Source organism: Pistacia vera, unplaced genomic scaffold (genome assembly GCF_008641045.1).
Source record: "Pistacia vera cultivar Batoury unplaced genomic scaffold, PisVer_v2 Contig479, whole genome shotgun sequence".
NCBI lineage: Eukaryota > Viridiplantae > Streptophyta > Magnoliopsida > Sapindales > Anacardiaceae > Pistacia > Pistacia vera.
Window position 1 is genome coordinate 225,945 of NW_022196311.1, and position 13,351 is coordinate 239,295.

General features: G+C 36.6%; 1 protein-coding gene and 1 pseudogene across 2 annotated transcripts; both read right to left on the reverse strand.

Annotated features, from left to right (window-relative positions):
* Positions 1-1,288: 1,288 nt before the first annotated feature.
* On the reverse strand, positions 1,289-8,738 carry LOC116146573 (annotated as a pseudogene).
* LOC116146551 (transcription initiation factor TFIID subunit 11-like) lies at positions 8,614-11,736 on the reverse strand. Of its 2 annotated transcripts, none has more exons than XM_031431971.1 (5): positions 11,616-11,736; positions 11,067-11,373; positions 9,932-10,019; positions 9,182-9,281; positions 8,614-8,923 (listed from the first exon to the last, which is right to left on the reverse strand). In XM_031431971.1, the coding sequence occupies exons 2-5, from the start codon at positions 11,363-11,365 to the stop codon at positions 8,796-8,798; spliced, it is 615 nt and encodes a 204-aa protein (XP_031287831.1). In that variant the 5' UTR covers positions 11,366-11,373; positions 11,616-11,736; the 3' UTR covers positions 8,614-8,795. The 2 variants fall into 2 exon arrangements, with proteins under 2 accessions (XP_031287831.1, XP_031287832.1); XM_031431972.1 differs by having other exon boundaries at positions 11,067-11,388; positions 11,616-11,716.
* Between the last annotated feature and the right edge of the window lie 1,615 nt (positions 11,737-13,351).

Genomic DNA, 13,351 nt, shown 5'->3' on the forward strand with positions numbered 1-13,351 from the left:
TAAATATACCCTATAATTATGAATCTCCAGTAAAACCCCAAATAGGCAAATAGGAGTTTTAATAATTGTAAAGTTTTTGAAGCTCTTAAAAGCTTGAGTAACTTCAAATTAAATTTCTCGTAAGAGTTATATAAACAGTGTTTTGAAACCCGACCAACTTGAACGGTTAACTGGGACCCAAAAGCCTCACTGAGTTACCACTTTCTTTATTCAATAAAACCTTAGAATTTGGGTGTGATTGATGCACATTGAAGGTCGGGATGTAGCTTTGAAGAGGAAGTGTCAGTGATGGCAATGGTGACGACGAAAGTGATTTTTGGTGAGTAAATCGACGGAAATTTAAAAAAACCAACGACGACAACAACTAGGTTTGCGAGATTGGCGAGGGGAACGGGTATTTGGCCAAGGGTTGAAAGGAGTATTTTGTTTTTTTTTTGGGGGGGGGGGGGGGGTGGGGAGGACTAGGGTGTTAACGTCGACGGTGGTAATTGGCTAGTTATCGATGCTAGTGGTGGTGAGATCTAAAAAAATTGAACCAATTTCAACCAAATCTTGGTAGATTTTTTTGGAGAATGGTCAAGGGATCATTTGAATTACATTGTGTGTCGTCGTCGCCAACCAATCGACCCCTGATTTGTATTTGGGGTGTGTTACTAAATTTTTAAACCTATAGAGACTTAACATATTCTTAGGGTATGTATTGTAAATTTTAAACTTTTGAAACCCATTTGACCGGCGATCAACCCAAGACCTACAACTTTGCCGGGTTGGTTATTAAAACAATATGAAATAGACCCTTAAAATTTGATATATTTAAAAAAAAAAAAAAAATTTTCAAAATTCAAATGAAATCATCCTTCACTAAAAAAGAGGTGCAAAAATATTGCAATGGGAACCAGATGAACGTAAAAATCTTGAGTGATGAAATTATGAACACGTCCGTCGCGTCGGGTGCACACCAAGTCTAAAAATGTGCATGCATCTACAACTGATTAAACGAACGTACATACATATCCTACTAAAACTTACTCCACTCCAGTCGATATAAGTACATGTGGAAAATTCAAGTATCTAATCAAACAAAAAATTATTACTATAATATCAACAAAGAAGGAAAAAGAAAGTATCAATCTGCTTCCACATCAAAGAGTTGTTTATTTCAATCCTCAAAACTTCATTAATTGGCTGTTGGCTTCCAAGTTAAACTACCTCATATACGATAGGCATCAACATGTAGTTAACAATGAGAGCCTGAGTAGAATCAGCACAACTTTGCATTTTGGTCCATCTACCGGAAGAGCCTTTGAACTGATCTCCTTGGTACTTTGCCTTCAAGCTTTATCTTCTATAAGCTTCTCTGATGTGGCACGGGCTGATTGGTCCGGACTCTTCCTCTCTGCCATGACCATTCTAGCTGCAAAAAAAAAAACAAAGGGGCAAACACACAAGACCAGCTAATCAAACTTCTATATACAAACGTTTATGTGGACTCAAACATGCACCAAGTATAGCTTTCAGGAAAACATCAGACTGACGTGGTCACAAGGTTTTTGCCGCAATATATGCATTCTTACCCATTTCTCAAGTCGTAAAAATAGGGTTTACTTGAACTTTGTTTTGGAAATGAAATTAGCATAAAGATTGACATGTGTAAAGTTGTAAGCATACCTGTTAACAAGTTCACCAACAAACATTTTTGCTATGCCACACACTACAATGTCATTGGTAAGAAATTTTCTGGCTTCCTGTGATGCTCACTAACAACTGCATTCATACAAGTAAACTTGACATATATATGGAAAACTCAATACATAAGTGAATCAAAATCTACAAGCATTAAACGCAAGAACAATGCACTCAAGAAGGTTCATGGAAAGAAATAGGCAAGCCAAGTGAATATAATACCAGCCTAAAGGAATCTTTCACCAAACTTACTCCAAACAGGTTGACAGAGTGACAACAGCCAAACAAACACACTTCCCTGTAGCCTAAGGACCCAAAAAAAATTAAAAATTTGTGGTACATCATTTTCACTTCTCTAAAGCATAAAACAAACATACGTGCTGAACTAGCTACATGCAAACAAAGTATAGAAAATGCAACAAGCTCCTAACAGTCCATCTTAGATGAGACAATGTGGGGAACAAAGTTTTGCAAAGAAAAGAATGGAGAGAAACAAAAACATTTCTAGTCATTATCTTCAAATCAACAAGCACAACTCGCGAGAATATAGAAAGGAGGAAAAAGAAGGATGGTCACAAATCACCATCTTCAACTCACAAAATAAGAGGGGAAAATAATTCAGGTACCGTTGTTCAAGTCAAACAATTAGCCAACAGCAAGGGGTAACATAGAAAGGAGGGAAACAAGGGGCGGAACAAGAAACAAATAGGAAGCATACCTTCTCATGTTAGCCTTCTGAAGTGCAGATCTCCGAAAGGATTCATACCGATTATCTGCTCCTCTGTAAATTGTGATAGAATAGCCCTGGAAAAACAACAGTGATATCAAAAGGTTTTTTTTTTTTTTTTTAAACAAATCAATCATGTTAGTTGGATATATGAAAGTAGAAGTCAGTAAGCTTTTGACGGAGGAAAAGACAATCCACTGTTTTTCAAACGACACTTAAGGAATTCCAAACAATTTTTCTGCAGTCAACAAATCAAGTCCATTTCCTATTATGATGCGATTCTAAAATCCTCACTCTAAATTGCACCATTTAGTGTCCACGCCACCTTTCTCTTGTGAGATAGCTCCAAGCATCAAGGACTCTAAAACGTGATAAACTAATTGGAAGCATCAATGGATGAAATATATACCACAATTCGACTTCACCACATACAGCCTAGAGTAAAAACAAGTCCCTTCCTACCAAGCCCCAGCTTTCTATCACTTGAATCCTTGAAATAGTGGAATATATGTGGTAAAAGATGATTTCGGATATAAAACTAAAATGCAATAGCCAAGCTCCAAAAGTTGAATGGAGGCAAAAGGAAACTTGAGAGAATGTTACAAGCATTAAACCATTGACAGAGCCACATAGTACTAAGGCACTTTGTTGGTGGATATAGATACTGCTTTGTGAATACACCATAAAAGATGACATTGACATACCAAAGAAGAGAATATCACAGATGTATTATGACACTAATACGTGAACCATAGTTACTAAATTCATTTACATATAAACACTGAGGATGCCTTGAGGAAAGACACTTGTGAAATGAAAGACCAAAAAAAAGTTTACAAATAAGTGAAAACAAAAACTCATAAAGATGAAACCAGGAGGACTCACAAATGGTCATGCTTCACATAAGCATACACCATTTGGCATAATCTAAGTCTTTATAAAACCAGCATGAAACTTATGAAAGTACAACCTTTAATATTGCCAGTAAAAGGTAATATGAAATTCAGAAACAAAAAAAAAGTGCATCTAAAGTCACATAGGGCCAACCACAGACAGAAGACCACAAAAGAAGCAAAGAAAAAAGAAAAAGGTTAAAATCACTGCATCTTGGCCATTTTAGAAGGGTGGCACTAGACGGGAACTTAGCGAGTTCAACATCCACATTCCTCCTCTTCTTCCTCTCATCATCTTTGCTTGGTGACAGCTGCATTTACATTGGGCCCACCAGAAACCTGGACGGGTGCAGGTGTACTTTCAAAGTCATTTCTAATCCACCAGAAGCAGGAGCACCCTGAGTTGACCCTCTAACTCATCCACTCCAATGGGGAATCGGGCGGCGATCCTCTGCTACCCAATGCAGCCTCAAATGCGTCCTTAGATTGCTTCATTAACTTCCCTGATTTCAATTCCCCTTCCCAAAATTCAGTAACAATTCATCAAGAAACCAAACCAATTAACTAAACCCTAAACTCTAATCCCAGATAGAAATTAATTAAGTAACTTAAAAAAAAAAGATAACCGTAAAAAAGAAATAGGGTTCTAATTTAAAGTCTTTTTCCTCTAAATTACAAAAATAAAAGCGTAAAACTGGAATCAAATCATGATGATTCAGTAATTAGAACAGCACAGAACACTTACCTAGACGATAGAGAATCGAAGGTTTGCAGAGAGAGTTTGCGAGGGAAAGCTCCGAGGAGGAGTCTTCGGTTTGGGTTTTAAAGAGAACGAGCTCGAGCGAAAATATTCAAGATTTAGTTGTTTTGGCTAATGTTATATAGCCCCCGGTATTTTCAAGAATATCTTTACCAACCTTAACCCTCTAGAAAGTACTCAGAGTAGAGACATAACCCAGGAAGGCGAAGGGTAATCACGTCATTTCAGCTTTCTTTGGTCTCTCATTTTATTGTCTGAATAACTTTTCTCACCCAAGGTTTGCCTTAATAAATTCCCATCCAAAAAATTTTAAAATACCACTTTCACACCCAAAGTTAATATTTCATTATTATCCAAAGCCGATTTTAGTGACGAAAATTCTCTTTATCACCACCATCTAAACCTCTGGTCTTCTCTCTACAAAACCCCTCTCATTCTGGCACTTGATTTCTCACCGATTTTCGACCACCATGAAGCTAAAGTTTCTTACTCTTAGGTAATTTTCGACTGATTCCGACAACGAATATTTAATCAGTCATCACCATTCGATTCACCGACTTCCACTTTACAAAAACTCTCTTTAACCTGTCGAATGCTGGATTAAAAAATAAAATGTATTTTGAATATTAACAAAATATAAATGATAGGTGAGAAAGTAATATTTTAAAATTTTTTTAGTAGGAAAGTGTCATTAAGACAAACGTAGGTGGGAAAAAAGCGTTTACTCATAATTTTGGTAAAATGATAATTTCAACTCAATATTATAGAAACCGTTAATTTCATCCACCATAAGGAATCAAAAAGTATCAAATGTCCCCATTGATTTTTGAAAACTATTAAATACTCTATAAAGATTATCGAACACACAAAAGTATCCAAAATGGCCCTCACAAGGAGTATTGAATAAGTCTATCCTTACAAAAAAACCTACAAAGAAGCTTACAAAGTGAAGAAAAGACGGAAAAAGAAAAAGAGAGAAATGATGAAGATAAAAGGTAAAAGTTGTCTTTGTATACTTCTTTTGTAAGCTTTTTTATAAAACTAGCACGGCTGAAGGAGTATTTTATAGTTTTTAAAAACCATTCAGAAGGTTGAAACTTACCAAGAATATAAACCCTATCATTAATGATATTACACACATGAAACCGAAAGATTGATTCAGCCAAGAAATTTCATATCCACCTTCCTTACCATTAGTTTCAACAAACAAAATTCAACATAAAGATGTAACGGATTGAATTTATTTAAAAGATTTTTCTCGACAACCCCTCAATATCGACCTAATAACATTATGGCAATAACTCAACCCTTAGGTATCAAAGATTCTTGGGCAAAATTTGTGTCACATTATACAAAACATAAAGCCATAAGGTGAACTTTGAGCAAAAATAGCACTGATATAAAATGTTTATACACATAATTGCTTTTCTTCTCAAAGACATTTTTTTTTTCATAGCAGTAAGAAAGAATCCCTGTCAAGTACTGCTACAAAGAATTTTCCTCCTCTATCTCTTTCCTTTTTTTTTTTTTTCTTCTTCTTCTTCTTCTTAAGGTAGATACTATCCCATTGTGTAAACCAGATGAACAAAGTGCACATCCCATAAAAATGACCAGCACATCTCTATGATCTTCCAGCTTCAGCTGTATCACTATCGGCATCTTCTGTTTCTCCGCCTAACTTCACGATATCTTTGACAAGTATTTTCCCTTCTGTTGCAAGAAAATAGAAATGTAAACAATCGTACCATATATACAAGATCTTTGAATTCACCACATCACCATCTTCAACTCACAAAATAAGAGGGGAAAATAATTTCAGGTACCGGTGTTCAAGTCAAACAATTAGCCCAACAGCAAGGGGTAACATAGAAAGGAGGGAAACAAGGGGGGGAACAAGGAAACAAATAGGAAGCATACCCTTCTCATGTTAGCCTTCTGAAGTGCAGATCTCCGAAAGGATTATACCGATTCATCGCTCCTCTGTAATTGTGATAGAATAGCCTGGAAAAACAACAGTGATATCAAAAGGTTTTTTTTTTTTTTTTTTAACAAATCAATCATGTTAGTTGGATATATGAAAGTAAGAAGTCAGTAAGCTTTTGACGGAGAAAAGACAATCCACTGTTTTTCAAAGACACTTAAGGAATTCCAAACAATTTTCTTGCAGTCAACAAATCAAGTCCATTTCATTTATGATGCGATTCTAAAATCCTACTCTAAATGCACCATTTAGTGTCACGCCACCTTTCTCTTGTGAGATAGCTCCAAGCATCAAGGATCTAAAACTGTGATAAACTAATGTGAAGCACACGTATGATATATATACCACACTTTGACTTCACCACATACAGCTAGAGTAAAAACAAGCCTCTCCAAGCCCCAGCTTTCTATCACTTGAATCCTTGAAATAGTGGAATATAGTGGTAAAAGATGATTTCGGAATAAAACTAAAATGCAATAGCCAAGCTCCAAAAGTTGAATGGAGCAAAAGGAAACTTGAGAGAATGTTACAAGCATTAAACCATTGACAGAGCCACATAGTACTAAGGCACTTGTTTGGTGAGGATATAGATACTGCCTTTGTGAATACACCATAAAAGATGCATTGACATACAAAGAAGAGAATATCACAGATGTTTATGACACTAATACGTGAAACATAGTTACTAAATTCATTTTACAATAAACACTGAGGATGCCTTGAGGAAAGACACTTGTGAAAGAAAGACCAAAAAAAAGTTTACCAACTTAAGTGAAAACAAACTCCTCATAAAGATGAAACCAGGAGGACTCACAAATTGGTCATGCTCACATAAGCATACACCATTGGCAATATCTAAGTCTTTATAAAACCAGCATGAAACTTATGAAAGTACAACCTTTAATATTGCCAGTAAAAGGTAATATGAAATTCAGAAACAAAAAGTGCATCTAAAGTCACCATAGGGCCAACCACAGACAGAAGACCACAAAAGAAGCAAAGAAAAAATGAAAGGTTAAAATCACTGCATCTTGGCCATTTTAGAAGGGTCGGCACTAGACGGGAACTTAGCGAGTTCAACATCCACATTCTCCTCTTTCTTCCTCCTCATCATCTTGTGCTTGGTGACAGCTGCATTTACATTGGCCCCACCAGAAACCTGGCAGGGTGCAGGTGTACTTTCAAAGTCATCTTCTAATCCACCAGAAGCAGGAGCACCCTGAGTTTGACCCTCTAACTCATCACTCAATTTATGATTAATTTTGTTTTTTTAAACAAAACCTTAGTATTTGAAATTTAGAATTAGTGAGGCGATTATACAAGGTAATTATCTCTAATATTTTAACAATTATTAATACTTTACCACTAATTTATTATTATATTTTGTAAGTAAAAAATTTTAAATACACCTAAGTTTTTCGAAAATTATTAAATATACCCTATAATTATTGAAATCTCCACTAAAACCCCCAAATAGGCAAATAGTGAGTTCTCGTAAGAGTTATATAAAACAGTGCTTTAAAACCCAACATGGCTTGACCGGTTCAATTGGGACCCAAAAGCCTTCACCGGACTGAGTTGCCACTTTCTCTATTCACTAAAAACTCTAGAATTTGGGGTGATGATCAATGAACAATTGAAGGTCAGAATGTTAGGACTTTTGAAGAGGAAGTGGCGATGAGTGCAATGGTGACGACGAAAGTGATTTTTGGTGAGTGAATTGACCGAAAATTGAAAAAAACCAACGATGACAACAACTAGCTTTTGTTGGCGATTGGTGAGGTGAACGAGCGTTTTGGCCAGGAGGTTGAAAGGAGTATTTTTGTGGTTTTTTTTTTTTTTTTTTTTTTTGAGGGGGGTGGGGATTAGGGTTGTCAACGCCGACGGTGGTGAGTTTTGACCTAGGTTATCGATGCTAGTGGTGGAGAGATCTAAACAAAATCGAACTGATTTCAACCAAATCTTGGGTAGATTTTTTGGAGAATGAGTTCAAGGGATAATTTAGATTGCATTTGGTGTGCCGTCCGCCAACCAATCGACCCCTAGTTTGTATTTGGGGTGTGTTTGCTAAATTTTTAAACCTATAGAGACTTAACATAATTCTTAAGGATGTATTTGCTAAATTTTAAACTTTTTGAAACCCAATTTGACCGGCCGATCAACCCAAGACCTAACAACTTTGTCGGTTTCACCCTGGGTTGGCTATTAAAACATTAATATAAAATAGACCCTTAAGATTTTGACAATATATTTTAAAAGAAAAAAATTATTCAAAATTCAAATGAAATCATCCCTTCACTTAAAAAAGAGGTGCAAAAATATTGCAATGGGAACCAGATGAACGTAAAAATCTTGAGTGTGATAAGAAAATTATGAACACGTCCGTCTGGTCGGTGCACACCAAGTCTAAAAATGTGACATGCATCTACAACCTGATTAAACGAACGTACATACATTTATCCTACTAAAAACTTACTCCACTCCAGTCAATGAATATAGTACATTGTGACAATTCAAGTATACTAATCAAAACAAAAAATTATTACTATAATATCAACAAAAAAGGAAAAAGGAAAAAGAAAGTATCAATCTGCTTCCACATTCAAAGAGATTGTTTATTTCAATCCTCAAAACTTCATTAATTGGCTGTTGGCTTCCAAGTTAAACTACCTCATATACGATAGGCATCAACATGTAGTTAACAATGAGAGCCTGAGTAGAAAATCAGCACAACTTTGCATTTTGGTCCATCTACCGGAAGAGCCTTTGAACTGATCTCCTTGGTACTTTGCCTTCAAGCTTTAATCTTCTATAAGCTTCTCTGATGTGGCACGGCCTGATTGGTCCGGATTCCTTCCTCTCTGCCATGACCATTCTAGCTGCAAAAACAAAAAAGTGGGCAAACACACAAGACCAGCTAATCAAACTTCTATAAACAAACGTTTATGTGGACTCAAACATGCACCAAGTTATAGCTTTCAGGAAAACATCAGACTGAAGTGGTCACAAGAGTTTTTGCCGCAATATATGCATTTCTTACCCATTTCTCAAGTCGTAAAAATACGGGTTTACTTGAACTTTTTGTTTTGGAAATGAAATTAGCATAAAGATTGACATGTGTAAAGTTGTAAGCATACCTGTTTCAACAAGTTCACCAACAAACATTTTTGCTATGCCACACACTACAATTGTCATTGGTAACGAAATTTTCTGGCTTCCGGTGATGCTCACTAACAACTGCATTCATACAAGTAAACTTGACATAATATATGGAAAACTCAATACATAAGTGAATCAAAATCTACAAGCATTAAACGCAAGAACAATGCACTCAAGAAGGCTTCATGGAAAGAAATAGGCAAGCCAAGTGAATATAATACCAGCCTAAAGGAATCTTTCACCAACTTACTCCAAACAGGTTGACAGAGTGACAATCAGCCAAACAAACACCTTCCCTGTAGCCTAAGGACCCAATAAAAATTAAAAATTTGTGGTACATCATTTTCACTTCTCTAAAGCATAAAACAAACAGATCGTGCTGAACCTAGCTACATGCAAACAAAGTATAGAAGATAATGCAACAAAGCTCCTAACAGTCCATCTTAGATGAGACAATGTGGGGAACAAAAGTTTTGCAAAGAAAAGAGAATGGAGAAACAAAAACATTTCTAGTCATTATCTTCAAATCAACAAGCACCAACTGCGAGAATATAGAAAGGAGGAAAAAGAAGGATGGTCACAAATCACCATCTTCAACTCACAAAATAAGAGGGGAAAATAATTTCAGGTACCGTTGTTCAAGTCAAACAATTAGCCCCAACAGCAAGGGGTAACATAGAAAGGAGGGAAACAAGGGGCGGAACAAGGAAACAAATCAGGAAGCATACCCTTCTCATGTTAGCCTTCTGAAGTGCAGATCTCCGAAAGGATTCATACCGATTCATCTGCTCCTCTGTAAATTGTGATAGAATAGCCCTGGAAAAACAACAGTGATATCAAAAGGATTTTTTTTTTTTTTTTTTTTTTTAACAAATCAATCATGTTAGTCGGATATATGAAAGTAAGAAGTCAGTAAGCTTTTGACGGAGAAAAGACAATCCACTGTTTTTCAAACGACACTTAAGGAATTCCAAACAATTTTTCTTGCAGTCAACAAATCAAGTCCATTTCATATTATGATGCGATTCTAAAATCCTCACTCTAAATTGCACCATTTAGTGTCCACGCCACCTTTCTCTTGTGAGATAGCTCCAAGCATCAAGGACTCTAAAACTGTGATAAACTAATTGGAAGCATCACTTGTATGATGAATATATAGCCACACTTCTGACTTCACCACATACAGCCTAGAGTAAAAACAAGTCCCTTCCTACCAAGCCCCAGCTTTCTATCACTTGAATCCTTGAAATAGTGGAATATTAGTGGTAAAAGATGATTTCGGATATAAAACTAAAATGCAATAGCCAAGCTCCAAAAGTTGAATGGAGCAAAAGGAAACTTGAGAGAATGTTACAAGCATTAAACCATTGACAGAGCCACATAGTACTAAGGCACTTTGTTTGGTGAGGATATAGATACTGCCTTTTGTGAATACACCATAAAAGATGACATTGACATACCAAAGAAGAGAATATCACAGATGTATTATGACACTAATACGTGAACCATAGTTACTAAATTCATTTTACATATAAACACTGAGTGATGCCTTGAGGAAAGACACTTGTGAAATGAAAGACCAAAAAAAAGTTTACCAACTTAAGTGAAAACAAACTCCTCATAAAGATGAAACCAGGAGGACTCACAAATTGGTCATGCTTCACATAAGCATACACCATTTGGCATAATCTAAGTCTTTATAAAACCAGCATGAAACTTATGAAAGTACAACCTTTAATATTGCCAGTAAAAGTGTAATATGAAATTCAGAAACAAAAATAGTGCATCTAAAGTCACCATAGGGCCAACCACAGACAGAAGACCACAAAAGAAGCAAAGAAAAAAAGAAAAGGTTAAACTCACTGCATCTTGGCCATTTTAGAAGGGTCGGCACTAGACGGGAACTTAGCGAGTTCAACATCCACATTCTCCTCCTCTTCTTCCTCCTCATCATCTTTATTCTTGGTGACAGCTGCATTTACATTGGCCCCACCAGAAACAGGCACGGGTGCAGGTGTACTTTCAAAGTCATCTTCTAATCCACCAGAAGCAGGAGCACCCTGAGTTTGACCCTCTAACTCATCCACTCCAATGGGGGAATCGGGCGGCGATTCCTCCTGCTCCTCCAATGCAGCCTCAAATGCGTCCTTAGATTGCTTCATTAACTTCCCTGATTTCAATTCCCCTTCCCAAAATTCAGTAACAATTCATCAAGAAACCAAACCAATTAACTAAACCCTAAACTCTAATCCCAGATAGAAATTAATTAAGTAACTTAAAAAAAAAAGATAACCGTAAAAAAGAAATAGGGTTCTAATTTAAAGTCTTTTTCCTCTAAATTACAAAAATAAAAGCGTAAAACTGGAATCAAATCATGATGATTCAGTAATTAGAACAGCACAGAACACTTACCTAGACGATAGAGAATCGAAGGTTTGCAGAGAGAGTTTGCGAGGGAAAGCTCCGAGGAGTCTTCGGTTTGGGTTTTAAAGAGAACGAGCTCGAGCGAAAATATTCAAGATTTAGTTGTTTTGGCTAATGTTATGTAGCCCCCGGTATTTTCAAGAATATCTTTACCAACCTTAATCCTCTAGAGAGTACTCAGAGTGGAGACATAACCCAGGAAGGCGAAGGGTAATCACGTCATTTCAGCTTTCTTTGGTCTCTCATTTATTGTCTGAATAACTTTTCCCACCCAAGGTTTGCCTTAATGACACTTTCCCGCCCAAAAAATTTTAAAATACCACTTTCACACCCAAAGTAAATATTTCATTACTACCCAAAGCCAATTTTAGTGGGAAAAATTCTCTTCGTCACTAGCATCTAAACCTCTGGTCTTCTCTCTACAAAACCCTTCTCACTCTGACACTTGATTTCTCACCGATTTTTTACTACCATAAAACTAAAGTTTCTTGCTCTTAGGTAATTTTCGACTGATTCTGATGACGAATATTTAATCAGTCATCACCATTCGATTCACCGACTTCCACTTTACAAAAACTCTCTTTAACCCACCGAATGCTAGATTAAAAAATAAAGTAGAGATGGCAATGGGCCCAACATTTTCGGGTACCCGGCCCGGCCCGGCCCGAAAGGGACGGGCTTTACCCGAGGTTGGCGGGCTTGGGCTTGGGCCTGGGCTTGATTTTAAGGCCCGACCTCGGGTACGGGCCGGGCATGGGTATATCTTTAGGCCCGGCCAGGCCCAAAATTTTAGTATTAATTTTACTAATTTACCCTTATACTATATATTTAATTACAATATTATCCTACACACACACACACACACACACACACACACACACAATATTATATATATATATATTAATATCCTTTTTCCCAAACCCTAACCTCAATTTCATTCCATATTGAAGGTTTAACATGTTAAAATTGCCTTAAATGAGTTAGATGGGTTTGGTTCAACTTATAAAATGAATTTTACCATAACATATTATGTACAGTTGAAAGTTAGTATAATCAAATATATGGAGTTTTAATTGCTCACTTATTGCTTAAATTATTTGCGGAAATAGCTTCAATTAATATTTAAAAACTATTTCTAAAATTAAAAATATAAAAAAAAATTGAAATTTATTAATATTTAAAAATAAATATTATTAAAAGGCGGGCTTGGGCCGGGCCTACGGTTATAAAAAACCCGTCGGGCCGGGCTTGGGCTTTGCCTATCATACCCGTAGCGGGCGTGGCCTGTGTATGAGGTCGGGCTGGGCCTGGGCCAAGGGGTACCCGGTCCCGGCCGGCCCATTGCCATCACTATGCAAGTAATTAGTTTCTTAGTTTTAATCAATCATTTTGCCAATTTTCTCTTTCGGTAACTCAAATATACATTGGTCGTTAGTCTTGCTCTCTGTGGATTCGCCCTGCTTACCGCTAAAACGGTACTAGGTTTAATTTTGTGACCGTGACGACCGGTCCAACAAAATTTTGGGCCGTTGCCGAGGAGCAACGTGCTTTTGACTTTGTGTGTATTTGGGTTTGTAAATACTTTAAGTTTAATTTTTCTATGTTATTTAATTTTATTAGGACAGTTTCATTCGTGTTTGTTTTATTTTGCAGGAAGATTGCAATTGGGGAAACGTTGCGAGTGTTCATATGCCTCAAAGTTTAAGCGTGACCCGATGTGATAT